We start from the raw sequence: 15038 nt of genomic DNA on the forward strand, positions 1-15038 counted from the left end.
AAATCCTACCCTCCGATGCAGAGGCTATAATATGGTCTTTGCTCCCAGATGCTAATTTTTTCTCTTTCTATGCTGAAACATATAGATAGATAGATAGATAGATAGATAGATAGATAGATAGATAGATAGATATAGATATAGATATATAGATATAGATAGATATAGATATATCTGAGACTTCTATCAGTAGTTTAAAAAATAGTTGAAAAACAGGTATGAGCTGAGAGACGTAAAAACAATTTTTTTTTGGAATACCTGAAAACCAATTTCAGGGTCTTAGTAATACCATAATATTTCCCCAGTTATAACCATAGCCACCTAAACAAATGTAATTTATATGTGGCATATATTTATAAACATTCACAAGTTATGATATTCATAATAAAAGGGTTTACCCTTATATTAGAAGAAAAGCAGCCAGAATTCATTGAATTTTCATGAATGACATGGTGCTATTTAACACTTCGAATATTTGGCTATAGATTGCATGGACCAACTTAAGAAGAGGTGATGATTGATGATGATTAATAACTGATTTGAAAGAATCATTCTCCAAGTCCATTTGAATGGATTGAAGATTTATAAAGTACTTTAAATACTGCTTGTTTTATTCAGTCTTCTTTATATTCCATCATTTCTAATATCAAAAAGAGAGTCCATTTGAACACATTTTAAGTGATGGAAGATAATAAAAATCTAAAGTTTTGTTTTATGAATTCATTTCATTCAGTCCGGATTTTCTTTATAACTTATTGTAAGGGGACCACAAAAATTAACATGAAGATAGTCAAAATCACAATTTAGTGAACAGAGGACTGAAAACGGAAAAAAATAAAGAAGGAATAATTTTGTTCAGATTTCAAAAACATTTAGTAACTAGGTATCATTTCCCATTAAAAAAAAAATCTAGGCCAGGCATGGTGGCTCACGCCTGTAATCCCAGCACTTTGGGAGGCCAAGGCGGGCAGATCATGAGGTCAGAAGATCGAGACTCCATCCTGGCTAACACGGTGAAACCCCATCTCTACTAAAACTACAAGAAAATCAGCTGGGCATGGTGGCAGGCACCTGCAGTCCCAGCTACTCGGGAGGCTGAGGCAGGAGAATGGCATGAACCTGGGAGGCGGATCTTGCGGTGAGCCAAGACCACATCACTGCACTCCAGCCTAGGTGACAGAGCGAGACTCCATCTCAAAAAAAAAAAAAAAAAAAAAAAAAATCTAGAAAAGGAAGAAATTAATCAACATGTATGGGAAAATGCATTGCAAATACTACAGTTTCCTCCTGCTATAAGAGCATATATCTTTCAGAAAACAGGATAAAATCTCCACAACATTTGTCTGGTCAATGATTTCTTGGACATGACTCCCAAAGCACAAGAAACAACAGTAGAAAAAAAGCAAATGGGATTGTATCCAACTAAAATGTTTCTGAACAACAAAGGAAACAATTAACAGAGCAAAGAGATAACCCACAGATTAGGAGAAGATATTTGCAAATCACATACCTGTTAAGGGGCAATACCCAAAATATATAAGTAACTCAAACAACTCAATACTAAGAAAACAAACAACCCAATTAAAAAACGGGCAAAGGATCTGAAAAGACATTTCTCAAAAGAGACAAACAAATGGCCAACAGATATGTGAAAAAAATGCTCAACATCTTTAATCATCTGGAAATGCAGATTAAACCACAATGAGATATCACCTCACACCTGTTAGGGATAGCTATTATCAAAAATATAAAAGACAATCTTTTTTGGTAAGAATGTGGAGAATATGAAACGCTCGATCATTGTTGGTGGGAATGTAAATTAGTACAGCCATTTTGGAAAACAGTATGGAGGCCCCTCAAAAAACTAAAATTATAATTACCATATGATCCAGCAATCCCACTTCTGCATATATATTCAAAGTAATTGAAATCGGTATATTAAAGAGATACCTTCACTCCCATGTTTGTTACAGCATTATTCACAATAGCCAAGACATGGAAGCAACCTAAGTGTCCATCATTGGATGGATAAAGAAAATGTGGCACATGCAAATGGAATACAATGGAAACAATTCAGCCTTTAAAAAGAAGAAAATTCTAGCCAGCCAGGTGTACTGGTACAGGCCTGTAGTCCTAGCTACTTCAGAGGCTTGGGTGGGAGGATCTCTTGAGCCTAGGAGTTTGATATCAGCATGGGCAACGTAATGAGACTCTTATGTCTTATGTCTCTTTAAAAAAAAGAAGGAAAATTTGTCAGTTGCAACATTTACAATAACATGTGTTAATCTAGGAAACATTGTACTAGGTGAAATGAGTCAGGCACAAAAAGACAAATAATGCATGATCTCACTTATATGTGGAAGCATAAAAAGTTGAATTCATAGAAGTAGAGTTGAATGGTAGTTACCAGGGGATGGGGGTAAGGAGAGGCACAAGGAAAGGAGAGATGTTTCTTAAAGGGTACAAAGTTTCAGTTAGACAAGAGGAATAAGTTCTTCTAGTAGTCTATTTCACTGCATGGGGACTATACTTAATAATAACATATTGTATATTTCAAAATTGCTTAAAAGGTAGATTTTAAATGTTCCCACCATAAATAATTAGTATGTAAGGTGATGTATATGTTAATCAGCCTGTTTTAATCACTCCACAATGTATTTCATGTGTCATAACGTGACACTGTACTCCATAAATACATACTTTTACTATTTGTCATTTTTAAAAAATAAAATTTAAAAAAGTAATCACACTGCTAAAAATAGTATACTTCTCTTAAACTCCGTTTGATAGCCAAATTGATCATATATGTTAATAATCCTAAACTACCACCCATTGATGTTCTGCCTCTGTTAAAGGGGCATCTGGGCAGACAAAATTTATAATTGTGCCCAGGGAGAAATGTACTACATCTCTTGAATACAAGAACTGGATTTCAGCAATAACTTTATCCTTACAGCGGAGATGGATCCACTAGGTTCTCCTACTTTGATGCCCTGTCAGAATAAAGTTACCTCTCTGATAAGGCTTCCTTCACTCCCTTCTCCCTTCTCCCTCCTCTCCCACCTATACCCGGAAACCATACATTGCCCAAGCCCTTAGCACAATACCTGAGAGGGTCCCACTGGAGAGGGTCAAGCACTGAGCTATGCCACTCAGATAAGTAAATATTACTTATCCTGCTAATACCACACCCTCAGGGCAGGGCAGATCAGGGACCCCAGGATGGTGGTGAGACAGCTCTGGCTTAAAAGCAAGAAAGAGCCATGGTTTAAACAGAAAAACCAGAAAAAATCTTCAGCCTGGGATGTGATGCAAAATAAATGTAAAAAGCTAGCATTGAAAATAGTATGAATCATTATCTAAGAGGCCATTCTCAAGGGAACTTAGCAAAGAAATTAATGAAAGAGAGCCATAAACATAAAATTTGCCTGAACCACATCAATTTGCTAAGCCTACACTTGGAATCTCTTTTGAAAAAAGACAGGTAAAATGTGAATTTTTCAAAAAAGAAAATCCATTTCCTGAGCCTTGAAATATTATGTATATTGGCTGACAATTTACAACAGAACAACACTCCACTTTTGTAAAATCGCCTTTGAACATGTTTGCACTGGGATAGATCCACTTATATTCCTAAAACTGTTAGACGAGAACAAAACCTAAATAGCAGGACATCTTCTGAGTTTCTCGTTTCCTTGGTTTCGCAGGAGCTGCCATCCTCTCTAAAGAGAAGACACTGCCTCCTCCATGTGCCAATGGGCTGCCACAATCAGCTAGAATCCTAGAACTCTGCCCCTTCCAAAAAGGTTGAGAGTGACAACCTCCTATGTGAAAACATTGGGACATCAACGTGTGACCTGGCTGCCTGGACCAGGCAGTCACACATCTATTTCATACCACCTTTCCCAGACTCCGGGTTATTCAGTCTAAATAAGACCAGGTGCAGGACATCAAAAATTCATGCAGTGCAAGTGTGGCCATGCCAAGCTAAGACTAGTTCCTCCTCAGTGTCTTTTTGTCCAACAAAGGTTCCAAAAATTCTTGGCATTCGGTCACACCCAGGGTCAACTTATGACCAGAGCAACGACAGTTATTATTCTGTGTTAAATGCCCACTGATAACATGGCATGGTGTCATGGGAATTGAAGGGTCAGAGAAGCCCAGAGAGGCTACCACCAATGATCTCCCAGAAGGAGAAAATAAAGAAAAGTAGGAGGAAGGAAGTGGAAAGAAGAATGAGAAGGAACAAAGCAAAGGGGAAAGGAGCAGATGGGTGCTAGTCAGGCCTGTACCTGCCTCACTGGGGCTTTTTACTACTCGAGTTAGCTTCATTTTCACCCCAGGTGTAAAAGTTACTCCGCATCTCAAGTTCAACATGGCTTTATCTGAATTTTTGTTAGATGTTCAAGCTACATATCTGGGTCAAGACACAAGTTTGTACTCATCAACTCTATTTTTTCAAGTATTATATCTCCAATGAATGTCACTCTTTTTTGAGGAGAAAAGTTTTAAATCAGGCACTGAAAATTTATCTATAGTATGATCCAATTTTATATGAAGAATATATAAGTATATGAATAGTAAAAGTGTCTGGAAGGGTATACATTGCTTAAATTCTGTGCTTCTCTCCCTAGCTGCCCAAAACAGTTCTTTTGCAGCCCTTCACTCTTTGACTCTGCACCTTCTCTCTGAAGGGCCACATCTACTTCCATGTGCTCCGTTATCATCCATCCTCCAATGGCTCTCAAATCCTTATTTGGAGCCCGTTCATCTCCTCTGAGCACCAGATCAATACATTCAAATGACAATAGCATATCCCCATCTGAGTGTCACACAGGTACATCAAACTGAATTTATTTTAAAGGAATTAATCCTCCCCACCCCATCTCCCCACAAATCTTTTTCTCTTACCTAACAATAGGAGCAAGAAAAAATGTTAGTTCACTTTGCCATCGCCCCACCTTTAAAACTGGTGTTAAATGAGTTTCTACATATGCATGATTTAGTAGGCTTACCATACCTAGCAACTTTAAGCCAACCTGATTTTGTCTCTACTACAAACATTACAGTACATACAGGGAAACCTGGGTATAAAACCGGGTAAGTGAATAGAGGATTTTACCCTTTCCTGGCCTCATATATAAAGCAGGATAACATCCCTCAAACAACTAGAAATATATTGCAGAGGCTGGTGTGATCATGTCTGAGGAAACACTTTGGATTTTTAGAAAAGAAAGAAAACTACTCCTGTGAGAAATTATTTTAACAGTTGCCTTGCAGGAATGACAGAACTTTACACAGTAGTCACTTAATAAATGTTAACCTTTATTGTCACTATTATTTATTAAATGACACTAAAACATGGCAGAATGCCCCAGCAAAACAAAAGTCAACCAAAAAACTATCAACCCTGCATTCTAGGTAATTAAGAGTGCTCAATTTTCTTAATTAACTACTATGTGCCAGAACATTGTAAGTACTTTGCATATATTACCTCATTAAATCCTCACAATAAGCCTTATCTATCATTTCAGAGAAGAAACTTCAACCTACCTCATTTTTAATCTAAATATTCCTTCCATTCAATATGTGTTCCAATCAATCACTTGCTTCATTCCCATCACTTTTCTTTCTCAAAAACTTCCAAAAAATCAATACCCATTTTAGATAAATAAAAACACATAGATGAATAAAAAGTAAAAAAGTAAAGATCACTCATTATCCTTCTACCCAAAGATAACTACTGTTTCTATCTGGATATCTATAACTCCAGTTTTTAGTGTCCTTTTAAACATATGTTTTATTAGTCTCAAAAAAATGGAATTATACTTCGAATACTTCTATCTACCCATTTTTTCTTTCTCACTTCACAATGCATAATGAATAGCTTTGCCTGGCAATATAGACTTCCATCAGCATACTTATAATATCCTACTGTGTGAACATTCCTCACTTTATAACCAATCCAATGTGCTAGATGCTTAAATTGTTTCCAATTTTTACTAGCTTAGACAGTGCTGGGATGAACAGCCTTGTACATACAATCTTTGGGCAATTATTCAATTACTTCCTTAGGACCAAGGGTTTACACAGTTTAAGGCTTATGATCTGTATTACCAAATGGCCACCACTAGGGTGTGAAAGGCTCCATTTTGCCACACCCTCATTGACACTACACAGTAACAGATAGAGACTTTCATATGGACCCCAATTATTTTCTAGTAAAAAAAGATTCAATGGGTCTGGGTGTTCACTGGGATAATAATCAAACAACTCTCCACAACTGGCTTCACCCAGCTTTCCAAAATTATCTACGCCCACTCTCCACACTCTCCACTCTAAGCAGAATGATCTCCTGACTGTCATAGGAAGAGGGTTCCTACTTTCATGCCTTTCTCACACCATGCCCCCCGGTCTTGTCTCATGGAATTCCCTAACCACCCTACCCCATTCAGGACTCATTTTCAATTGCCACCTCCTCCATGAAGCTTTAGCTGACTAGCACATCCCACAGAAGCTTTTGCCTCCTCTGTGCTCTCAGAGGGAACATCTGACAATGAGTACATGCTTCAGATATTCTGTTATCTTTTGGTTTGTACGTTTCTTATCTCTCCAACTTGATTATAAACTGAAGGACAGGGATGGTTTCTTTCTTTCTTCTTTTTTTTTTCTTTCCAGCATTAATATACAACTTTATTGATGATACACAAATTAAATCAATGAAAATGACAGAAGGGAGCTTACTTATGATGAATTGGTTCACTGTCACTTATGCAGAAGAAAAGCAAAATATTTCAATCTAGGCAGCGAGATAAAAAGCAACAAACATGTTTTCAGAACAAGTAGTGATATTCATTCATCCATCTTAAACCTAAAGACCAACTCGGTTAAATATCAGCATTGATGATACAATATGATATTCATTATTCAAAACTGGCAGCTGAAAGGATTCCTTTACCACATAAACAAGGTGGAGAAAATGAATAGTTTACAATGTGTGTTGCTTCCAAATTACAAAATCAAGGTGTTATTCCTGGCTCTTTGGGAACATATGGTCAGCCAGTTTGGCCATGAATTTTCCAACTTTTACTTTCACCAAAAAATCATGGTGGCTTTCTATTCCCAGAACCTTATCAGCACACACTTGAAATTCTTTTAAAAAGAAAAAAAGTGAACCTTCACCGAACTGATTCTGAGTAGGTTCATTTTCTTCCCATTTGAAATTATCATTTATATTCTCAAATATGACCAGAAGTTTAAGAATAACTTCTTTGTTCTCCTTCTTATTAAAGAGGGAGCCCAGTGAAGATGGTACTTGGGCCCTGAGTAGTTCGCTAGTCATGGCTGGATTTTCAGCCAAATTCAAAAGGAGTTTCAGAACCTGAAGTTTGGTTTCTTCATTTCCCGCTGAAAATAAACGAAAAAAGTCAGAAATAGAATTAGCAAGCATGTGCTGATACTCATTAGTAACAGTCATATTTGTAAGCAATCTCAGTCCAGCAAGCTGCACAGATGAGTTCAATCGAGAAGTGATTGTGTCATCACACACTTGATTCATGTATACCTTAAGCCTGCGCTGATTTTCAGCATTCACACTCAAGTTATTCAGGACAATTAAAGCCTTTTCCTTAACTATGGGATCCCGAGTATTGAGAATCTTTGCGACAATTGGGAGACCACCGAGATCACGAATAATATCTCTGTTAAATGCATAAGCAGCATTGTTACCCAGAGCAATCAAAGCTGCTTCAAGAATATAAGGCTTTTCAGACATCTCAACCAAGCAAAGAACCTTTTGTAGCTCTTGAGGGGACAAAATGGTATCATCTGAATTGGGGGAAGCCCGTTTCTGGACAGCCCGACGTGCCCGGGTAGCCCTGGCCCTTGCCCTGGCCCTAGCTCTGGTTCCAGCTTCAGTCCCAATCCGGGCCCAAGGTGGGTACCATACTATACTCTTGCTCTCATTGCTGTCATCATCATCATCAGACCAGTCATTATACCTGGCCCCAGAACAGTCCCCAGCATCATCCACATCCCCAGATCCACCATCAGCCATTTTTTCCTTGTTCTGTTTTCTTCCCCTAGTCAGTTTATAAATGCAATAGCAGGCGCCAGCCCCAATCACCAGGCCTGCGGTCACCCAGCCTACTTTCCTGGCGTAGCCCATGCAATCGTCCCTGACAATAGCAGGGACCAAGGAATAGAGTAGTCACTCAGGCTGGGGGAGGAAGGCTGTGGGACTGGGCTCAAGCCTGTGGAGGGTGATCGTCTTCAGCCACTTCAAGGCCACAATAGCTGATTCTGGATGTTGACCTAGGAGTGGAAGAAGAAAATCGGGTTTGAGTTTCTCTTCTGCTTGTGTTGTCCCATGCAGGGAGTTGCGCAGAGGGACAAGATAATAATAATTGAATGCTAGGTAGGAAATGTAGATTGTTGACAAAAATCTCTATGCCTCTCATTTCAGCCTTTCCCTCCGCATCCCAGATCACCCCGCCCAAAGCCTAGATAATGCCAGTGGAATCCACAGATTCTACTGGGGTCTCAGTCACCACAACCTCAGATGTCCCCAGGGACCTGACTAGAATCCTTTCACTAACCTCCTCAAGACAAGCAGTTCGCCCCTTCTTCTGTTTCCTGGTGGTGTGCCACGCCCAACAACCTTTCCAATCTGCAGAGAGACCAGAGACAGTGAGAACGGAGCACTTGATGGATTGACTGTTGATTTGTTGCTTTCCTGATTCACCATTCCGGTTATCAGGTTTGTTTTTAACCTCTTTATGCCATCCCAAACATGCACAGGTCTGCCCCCTCCCTAGCCTGAAATGGGAGGGAGGTAAGGAAAATAAAGCAGTATTGGAAGAGCCTGTCCAAAGTGCGGGCGATTTCTAACCCCTCCCCCATTCTAGGCAGCCCCCACGCCCACACCGACCTCTACTGATCGGAGGAAACTTCCTCCCTCGCTTCAAGCGGAGCCACCTGCTACAGCAGACCTGCAGGATGACAGATCGAAAACATGGGGAGTAAGTGCTGTTGAGAGAGGAGGATTATGAACAAACTATCCGATAGGCTTCCCTGCTGTCATTTCCCCCACTTCCCCCCCACCACACACACACAAAGCACGCCATTTCGCCACAGTCCGGGGAGTGCAAGAAACACATTCGGACTCAGACCTGTACCTAGATTATTACCTTCTCTGCCTTCTCCCCACCCCCGCCGCCAACCCCGTCCCTCCTAGAGTCCCCAGATGGTCTTACCCTCAAATCGACCTTCACCAATTAGGATTAATTTCCTTCCTCTTCTTTTGCTTGGCGTTGTGCCGCAACCTACAGAAAGACTGGCCACCCGGGAAAGGCTTGGACCCACTAGACACAGTGCCATGGTCAGGAAGACACAGCCACAGGCAGAAAGACGGAAAACTGCCGCCACTGCGTGCTTGGTGGACGGACTAGTCCCCAGAACACAAAACTCTTTTCTAATTCGGAGGCCTGGTTGTCAGAGGTTTCCCACCCCTATTACCTCTCTTGGGGTTCTGCTGACATATCACGTTGCATCTCACCACCCCCGCCCCCATATCCAGCCATTCCCCTCCGGCACTGTCCTGGTGGACTAGGGGCCAACACCCAGGCCACAGCTCCCTTTCCGGATTGCGGGCCTAGGCTCCCAGCAGATTCCCATCTCCCGATCTCTGAGCTCTTCCCCAAACACTCCCCAGCTCACCGTTTCGCAGCATCGAAATGGGCTGCAGGCGGGACATATGTCTTGGAAAGCGGGCGGCGAGTGGGAGAGACGACGGAGGCGCCTCAGTACCCGCGACGGTCTCGGCCCTACACCCTCTAGCACCCTGACTTTATGGAATCTCCTAGGCACTGACCTGCAGGGATCCGGGACAATTTTCTTCTCCTCTTCCTTTTTCCCTCCGCCGCAGGCCCGCCCGCCCTCAGGGCAATGGGGAGCTGGTACTCAGACGGGAACAACGACCAGGACAAGAAGGACTTCTGCACACGTCAGCTCTTGGTCACGTGAGAGCTACGTCATCCACCAACTCGGGTCCCCAATTTCCCCTCCCACCAGCAGTGCGGCAGAAGAGGGCCCGCCCCCCTCCTTTCCCTCCCCCACACCAGGCCTTGTTACTCTTTCTTCTTCGATAATCTCATCACCTTGTAGTTGTGTTTCCCTTCCACCGATTACCAGAAAAGGACGACATCTTCCCCTGGGGCTACGGGCCACTTGTACTTTTTATGAAAAATTGCCTCTTCCTTCCCTAGGCTCCTGGGACAGCAGCCTCTCCCTCCACCTTTCCTCCCCCGAGCTATTAACGTCTACCATTTCCTCTGAAATCTAGTCCTAGATCTGAAAGGAACAAGCGATCGGAAAAGAAAATCTGGAATGAGAGTGTGGCTTTTACTTTCTTAATACTTTGTTATTTTTGTTCCGTCCTCCCCCGCCCCCAGCCTGCATTCTTTTTACGAGAAAAAAAAAATACTATAAAGCTATTTCCATTTTAGAAAAAAATGAGTGGAAGCTGGAGAATGATGTTGGGTGATGGCCTCCAAAAGTCTCACATTTTCTCACTTGGTGGAGAGTGTTACACACTTCACTCAAAGCAATCTTAATGTCTTCTGGGGCCTAGCACACAGCACAGCCCTGAATGAGCTAATCAGTGTGTCTGGCAATATGTAAATCCTCTGACTAGACCAGTCTTCTAAATAGGAGAGCTACAGACTTTCACTTGCACCCATTAGCAAGGTGGAGGCATTGAAGCCACAAAAGCCAGAATGCAGGAAAAAAAAAAAAAAACCTGAGGAGAAAACATAAGTGCACAGTAGGTATCTGTGAGATAAAGCATGCACACTGAAAAAATGAGTGTGCATAAAAAGAACATTACAAAATATACTTTGTCAAAATAGATAGCATCATCTATAAACGAAATAAGTATTAGAGGATCACAGACCAAGACAAAATTGGCTGAAACCGGAAACTAGCAATTAGTATGAAACTATTTCACTCACTGGTTTGATAAGCTGAATAATTCACCCATCATTAATGATTTAACTTTTTTAAAGTAGGAAAAGGAATAAAATAATTACATCCCCTCATTATTTAAGTTAACCAGATTTGATTTCAGTTGCTTGCAACCAAACAACCTTAACTAAAGCACAATACAAAAACAGGTAACAATACAAAAAGTAATATAGCTTTTCAGAACATAGGGTCTTCAGTGAGATGTTCCCTAATAGATTGAATAAAAGGTTATTATTTGAGTATAACTTTTAAAATACACAGACTATATGGGAGTAAATCAAGAGACTGAGGAGGTTGAGAACAGGCAAACCCCCAGGAAAATTCATATCTATGTAACTTCTGGGAGGCAGTACTAGAATGTGATTGAAATTTATTTAGTTAACAGAAACGAAATCAACTATATGATCCTATGTTTAGAGAAAGATCATGTGTAGCAAAGGGGCTCATTCAAGCATAGGAACATATGAAAAGGACAATCAGAAGAAAGTGTTGGTATTTCCCACCCAAGCACTGTCTGGAGGAGAAAAAGTGTTGGCTAAGGAGAATGGAACATTTCACTTTCTCTGGCAGAGTCATGCCCATGATGTGTAATAGTACTTCATGCTTCCTCAGCTGAAACTCCCTTCTTAAGATGAACAAATACCCTCGCTTTGATTGCAGGCTCACCAAAAAACCTTCTAAGGTTGTGTTTTCCGAAGTAGCAGCTTGTCTACAGGGAAAGAATGGGCAGGTAAGACTGACTGAAACCTCCAGTACCCCCTGACAATTGTATTTCTCAGGGCAAATTATTCAGTTGTCATTCCTGTTGAAACAGCCTCCCTTGTGGTCTACTTATGGGGAGAGAATGCAGAGATCCCTAGGTTTGAGCATTCAGATCAATTTATATATAAGTCTCTATGAATGGGAGACTTTCCTTGAGGCAACCAGAGGGAACTCTTCTCAGCATACAAACAAAATCAGGATTTGGTCATGCAATACTGAGGAAGAGACCCTGAACTATAGATGCAACCTTGAAGTGGCCTTGGCTCAAAGGACAACCTTGTGCATCACCATTTCATGACCATACCTTTCTAATGTTTAGTTAATGGTGGAAATTACAACTAAGTTACTCTGTGGCATATTATGACCCCAGCACTTCCGTTATAGATAAACAAAGGGTTAATTTCCAAAGTGGTTAAAGGGCTCCTGCAAATCAACAACAACATCTGAAACAGTTTAAATTTCTCCCTGGGAAAAGAAAGGAAGTGCATTTTACATTTTACATACCCTATTGTTTTCCTCAGCAAAAGGGTGGGTATTGTGCCCAAAACAGACCAACCAAAAGTTGTCTTACTAAAATTTCAATCTTCATCAGAGAAATAAAAACCTGAAAACCGGTGGACTTATGACATCCTGAAAAGACATCTATCAATTTCTTCTACCTAAACCCCTCGGAGATGAGCCTGGTCTTCAACATTTCCTCCTTAAGCTAACCAGGCTTGTTCTATGTTGCTTGCAACCAAACAACCTTAAGTAAGACACAATACCAAAATTACACAATACAAAAAGTAGTATCACTTTTCAAGATAACATCCTTCTATAATTTATTTTTTTCACCCTCCACAATTCCATTAGTGTCACCATTTGCTGTTCGTTTTTTTTTGTTTGTTTGTTTGTTTCTGGGTACTTTGTAAGTTACATATCACATGTGAACTGATTTAAGCCAAAAGTTTTGTTTTGGCAGTGGTTTCACAGTAGTTTTTTGCGGGCTGAGGAACTTTTAACAGTCTTGTCTGAGGACTTCTTTAAGCATTTTCCTTTCTCACTTTTGAATGGTATGTGAGCCTTATAACATGTCCTTAAGTAAATATTTGTTGGTAGATGTATAATGGAGAGCAAAGTAGTTTTTTTTTGTTTGTTTGTTTGTTTTTAATGCTAGTCTCCAGATAGGAATTGGTAGAATCATGGATCAGAAGAACAAAGAGGTAAGAGAATCGAAAGGGTTTTTATAACCATGGGATTTTAGGAAGTTTTAGACAGGGAGTGGATTCAAACCAGGAAAGGTCTGGCATACTGGGAGAATGGTAGTGAGAAGTTATACATTGGACTAACTGGAGAATATACCAAAAGGGTGGAGATAGGTTATACTAGTGAGGAGAGGGTAGGAATAAAGTTTTTGTCCTTGAAGCCTGACTAAGTGTTGTGAAAGCAAGTTCTTATTGTAAAGCCATGTCTGTGACACCAAGTCATCTGTCTTTATTAAGCTTTACATACTCCTTACTTTTTTCAATGTATATATTCAAAACAAACAAAAGCCACTTATACAACTACCTAGCAGCCAAACACTGAATGTTGAACTGTTGAATCTGAGAATTCTGTTAGTAAGCCTTCATAAGTATAATTCACTTGTCTAGGGGAAGTAAATAAAGGGTCATGAAAAAAAAAATGAGGTAAAGATTTAGAGAGATAAGATGTGATATTGGTGAGTTTGGACTATAAAAGGGGAAGACCAGAAAGTTGTGACATATTGACTTCTGAATATTCACCAGCAAGGCACTAGGACTCCCTGGCTTGCCTCCTGAAAGGGCCTCCTCCACACAGGGGCCCCTCACTGGGGAGCCCCTCCCTCTGAGGTGTCATATTTCAATGTTCTAAGAGGTTGCCTGTAGTGTCTATATTTAGAGTATGACTCCTCAGCAGGGACAGGTGGATGCTTGAGGACTAACTTCTGCATACTTGGTCCCTGAGTTTTGGGATTATTCTGAGGGGCTTGTACTGGTGGCTCAGTGAAATTGTAACAGAAGGCAGGAAGTGTAAAGCCCTCTTTTTTCTGGCAACTGCTTGAGATCCTGTGCATTGCCCTTCCACTTGTGAGGGAAAAAAATGACACAGACATGAGGGGTGTTGCAGTTACACCCAGTCACCCACAGACCCTCACCATCATCTCCACTGGAAAATGCTGCTCACCACTGCTAGGGTAGCATACAATACATGAATGGCAGACAGCAGTGAGATTGCCAACAGTGTCATGATGGAAAGAAAATTACCTCAAGTCTCATTTTCATCAATAGGATAACAGGAAATTATCTAATTTCTGGATGATTTATGGGTTGCACCACAAACTTCAGAATAGATTTTAAATAAAGCTCTGTGAATTAAAGGCAGGCTAATCTGCGGAGTCACTAATCTGTAAAGTTCATCTGAAGATGTAAGATTCATCTGAAGTTGGGGTTTGCAAAAAAAATCTGTCTTTGAAGCCAGAGTGAAAGTCACCCAGCAATCTTCTATGAAGATGTCAGTCATATTACACCTAATACTATGAGTTCAGCCAGGAGAAGGAAAGGGACAATAGTTCACATAGTTAAAATGGTCAAAATTAGAACACTGACCTTCTCAGTATAGATTCATTTGTCCATCAATTTATAAATCATGTTGAAAGCACGACTGGTTTTGTTTGTAAGGGTATGTTTTTCATTTTAATATGTTGTTTGAAAGCTGCTATTTCCTGTGCAGTCAGAAGAAAATATTTTCAACTTAACACAAACTAACTTCACCAAATCAATGAGGCCTCCCTCTTAACTGGGAAATCTTGCTTATGTTATATACATTTTTGTAAAAAAAAAAAAAAAAAAAAGATTTGAATTGAATTATTTCTTCTCCAAGTGGGAAAAGCTTTATTGTTTTTTTTTTCCGATTATAAAATAGTGTAGTTCAAGTCAATAAAAAAGAAAGAACAAAATATAACTTAAATGTTATCAAAATACTAATTAAAATCTCACCACTGCCTGGACTTCCGTTTCTGCCCCTTCCCCCAATGTTGATGCAGACAGAGACTGAACATGGAAAAGAGTAGAAATTTAAGAAAGGGGCTGCAGGAGTTCGAGAGCCAAGGAAAGGATGAGACAATTCCCCAAGAAGTGTAAGTGAAGGGTAGACCCAGGAAAAGATGCTGCCCCTTCTTGGAATTAGAGAAACACAAATTCAAACACCAGAAAGACAGGGCCATTTCTGGTTTCTGGTATTGTTACAGAGGAAAAAAG

At 40.3% G+C, this 15038-nt stretch overlaps 1 protein-coding gene across 4 annotated transcripts; it reads right to left on the minus strand.

Annotated features, from left to right (window-relative positions):
- Positions 1–5301: 5301 nt before the first annotated feature.
- Positions 5302–10056, minus strand: ARMCX3 (armadillo repeat containing X-linked 3). 4 transcript variants are annotated; one of them, XM_023202862.1, is made up of 5 exons: positions 9869–10056; positions 9252–9331; positions 8927–8987; positions 8595–8665; positions 5302–8310 (listed from the first exon to the last, which is right to left on the minus strand). In XM_023202862.1, exon 5 carries the CDS (start codon positions 8162–8164, stop codon positions 7025–7027), a length of 1140 nt encoding a protein of 379 aa, XP_023058630.1. In that variant the 5' UTR covers positions 8165–8310; positions 8595–8665; positions 8927–8987; positions 9252–9331; positions 9869–10056; the 3' UTR covers positions 5302–7024. The 4 variants fall into 4 exon arrangements, with proteins under 4 accessions (XP_023058630.1, XP_023058631.1, XP_023058632.1 ...); XM_023202863.1 differs by having other exon boundaries at positions 9252–9359; positions 9869–10033; XM_023202864.1 differs by having other exon boundaries at positions 9715–10013.
- Between the last annotated feature and the right edge of the window lie 4982 nt (positions 10057–15038).

This window comes from Piliocolobus tephrosceles, chromosome 12 (genome assembly GCF_002776525.5).
Source record: "Piliocolobus tephrosceles isolate RC106 chromosome 12, ASM277652v3, whole genome shotgun sequence".
NCBI classification, from domain to species: domain Eukaryota; kingdom Metazoa; phylum Chordata; class Mammalia; order Primates; family Cercopithecidae; genus Piliocolobus; species Piliocolobus tephrosceles.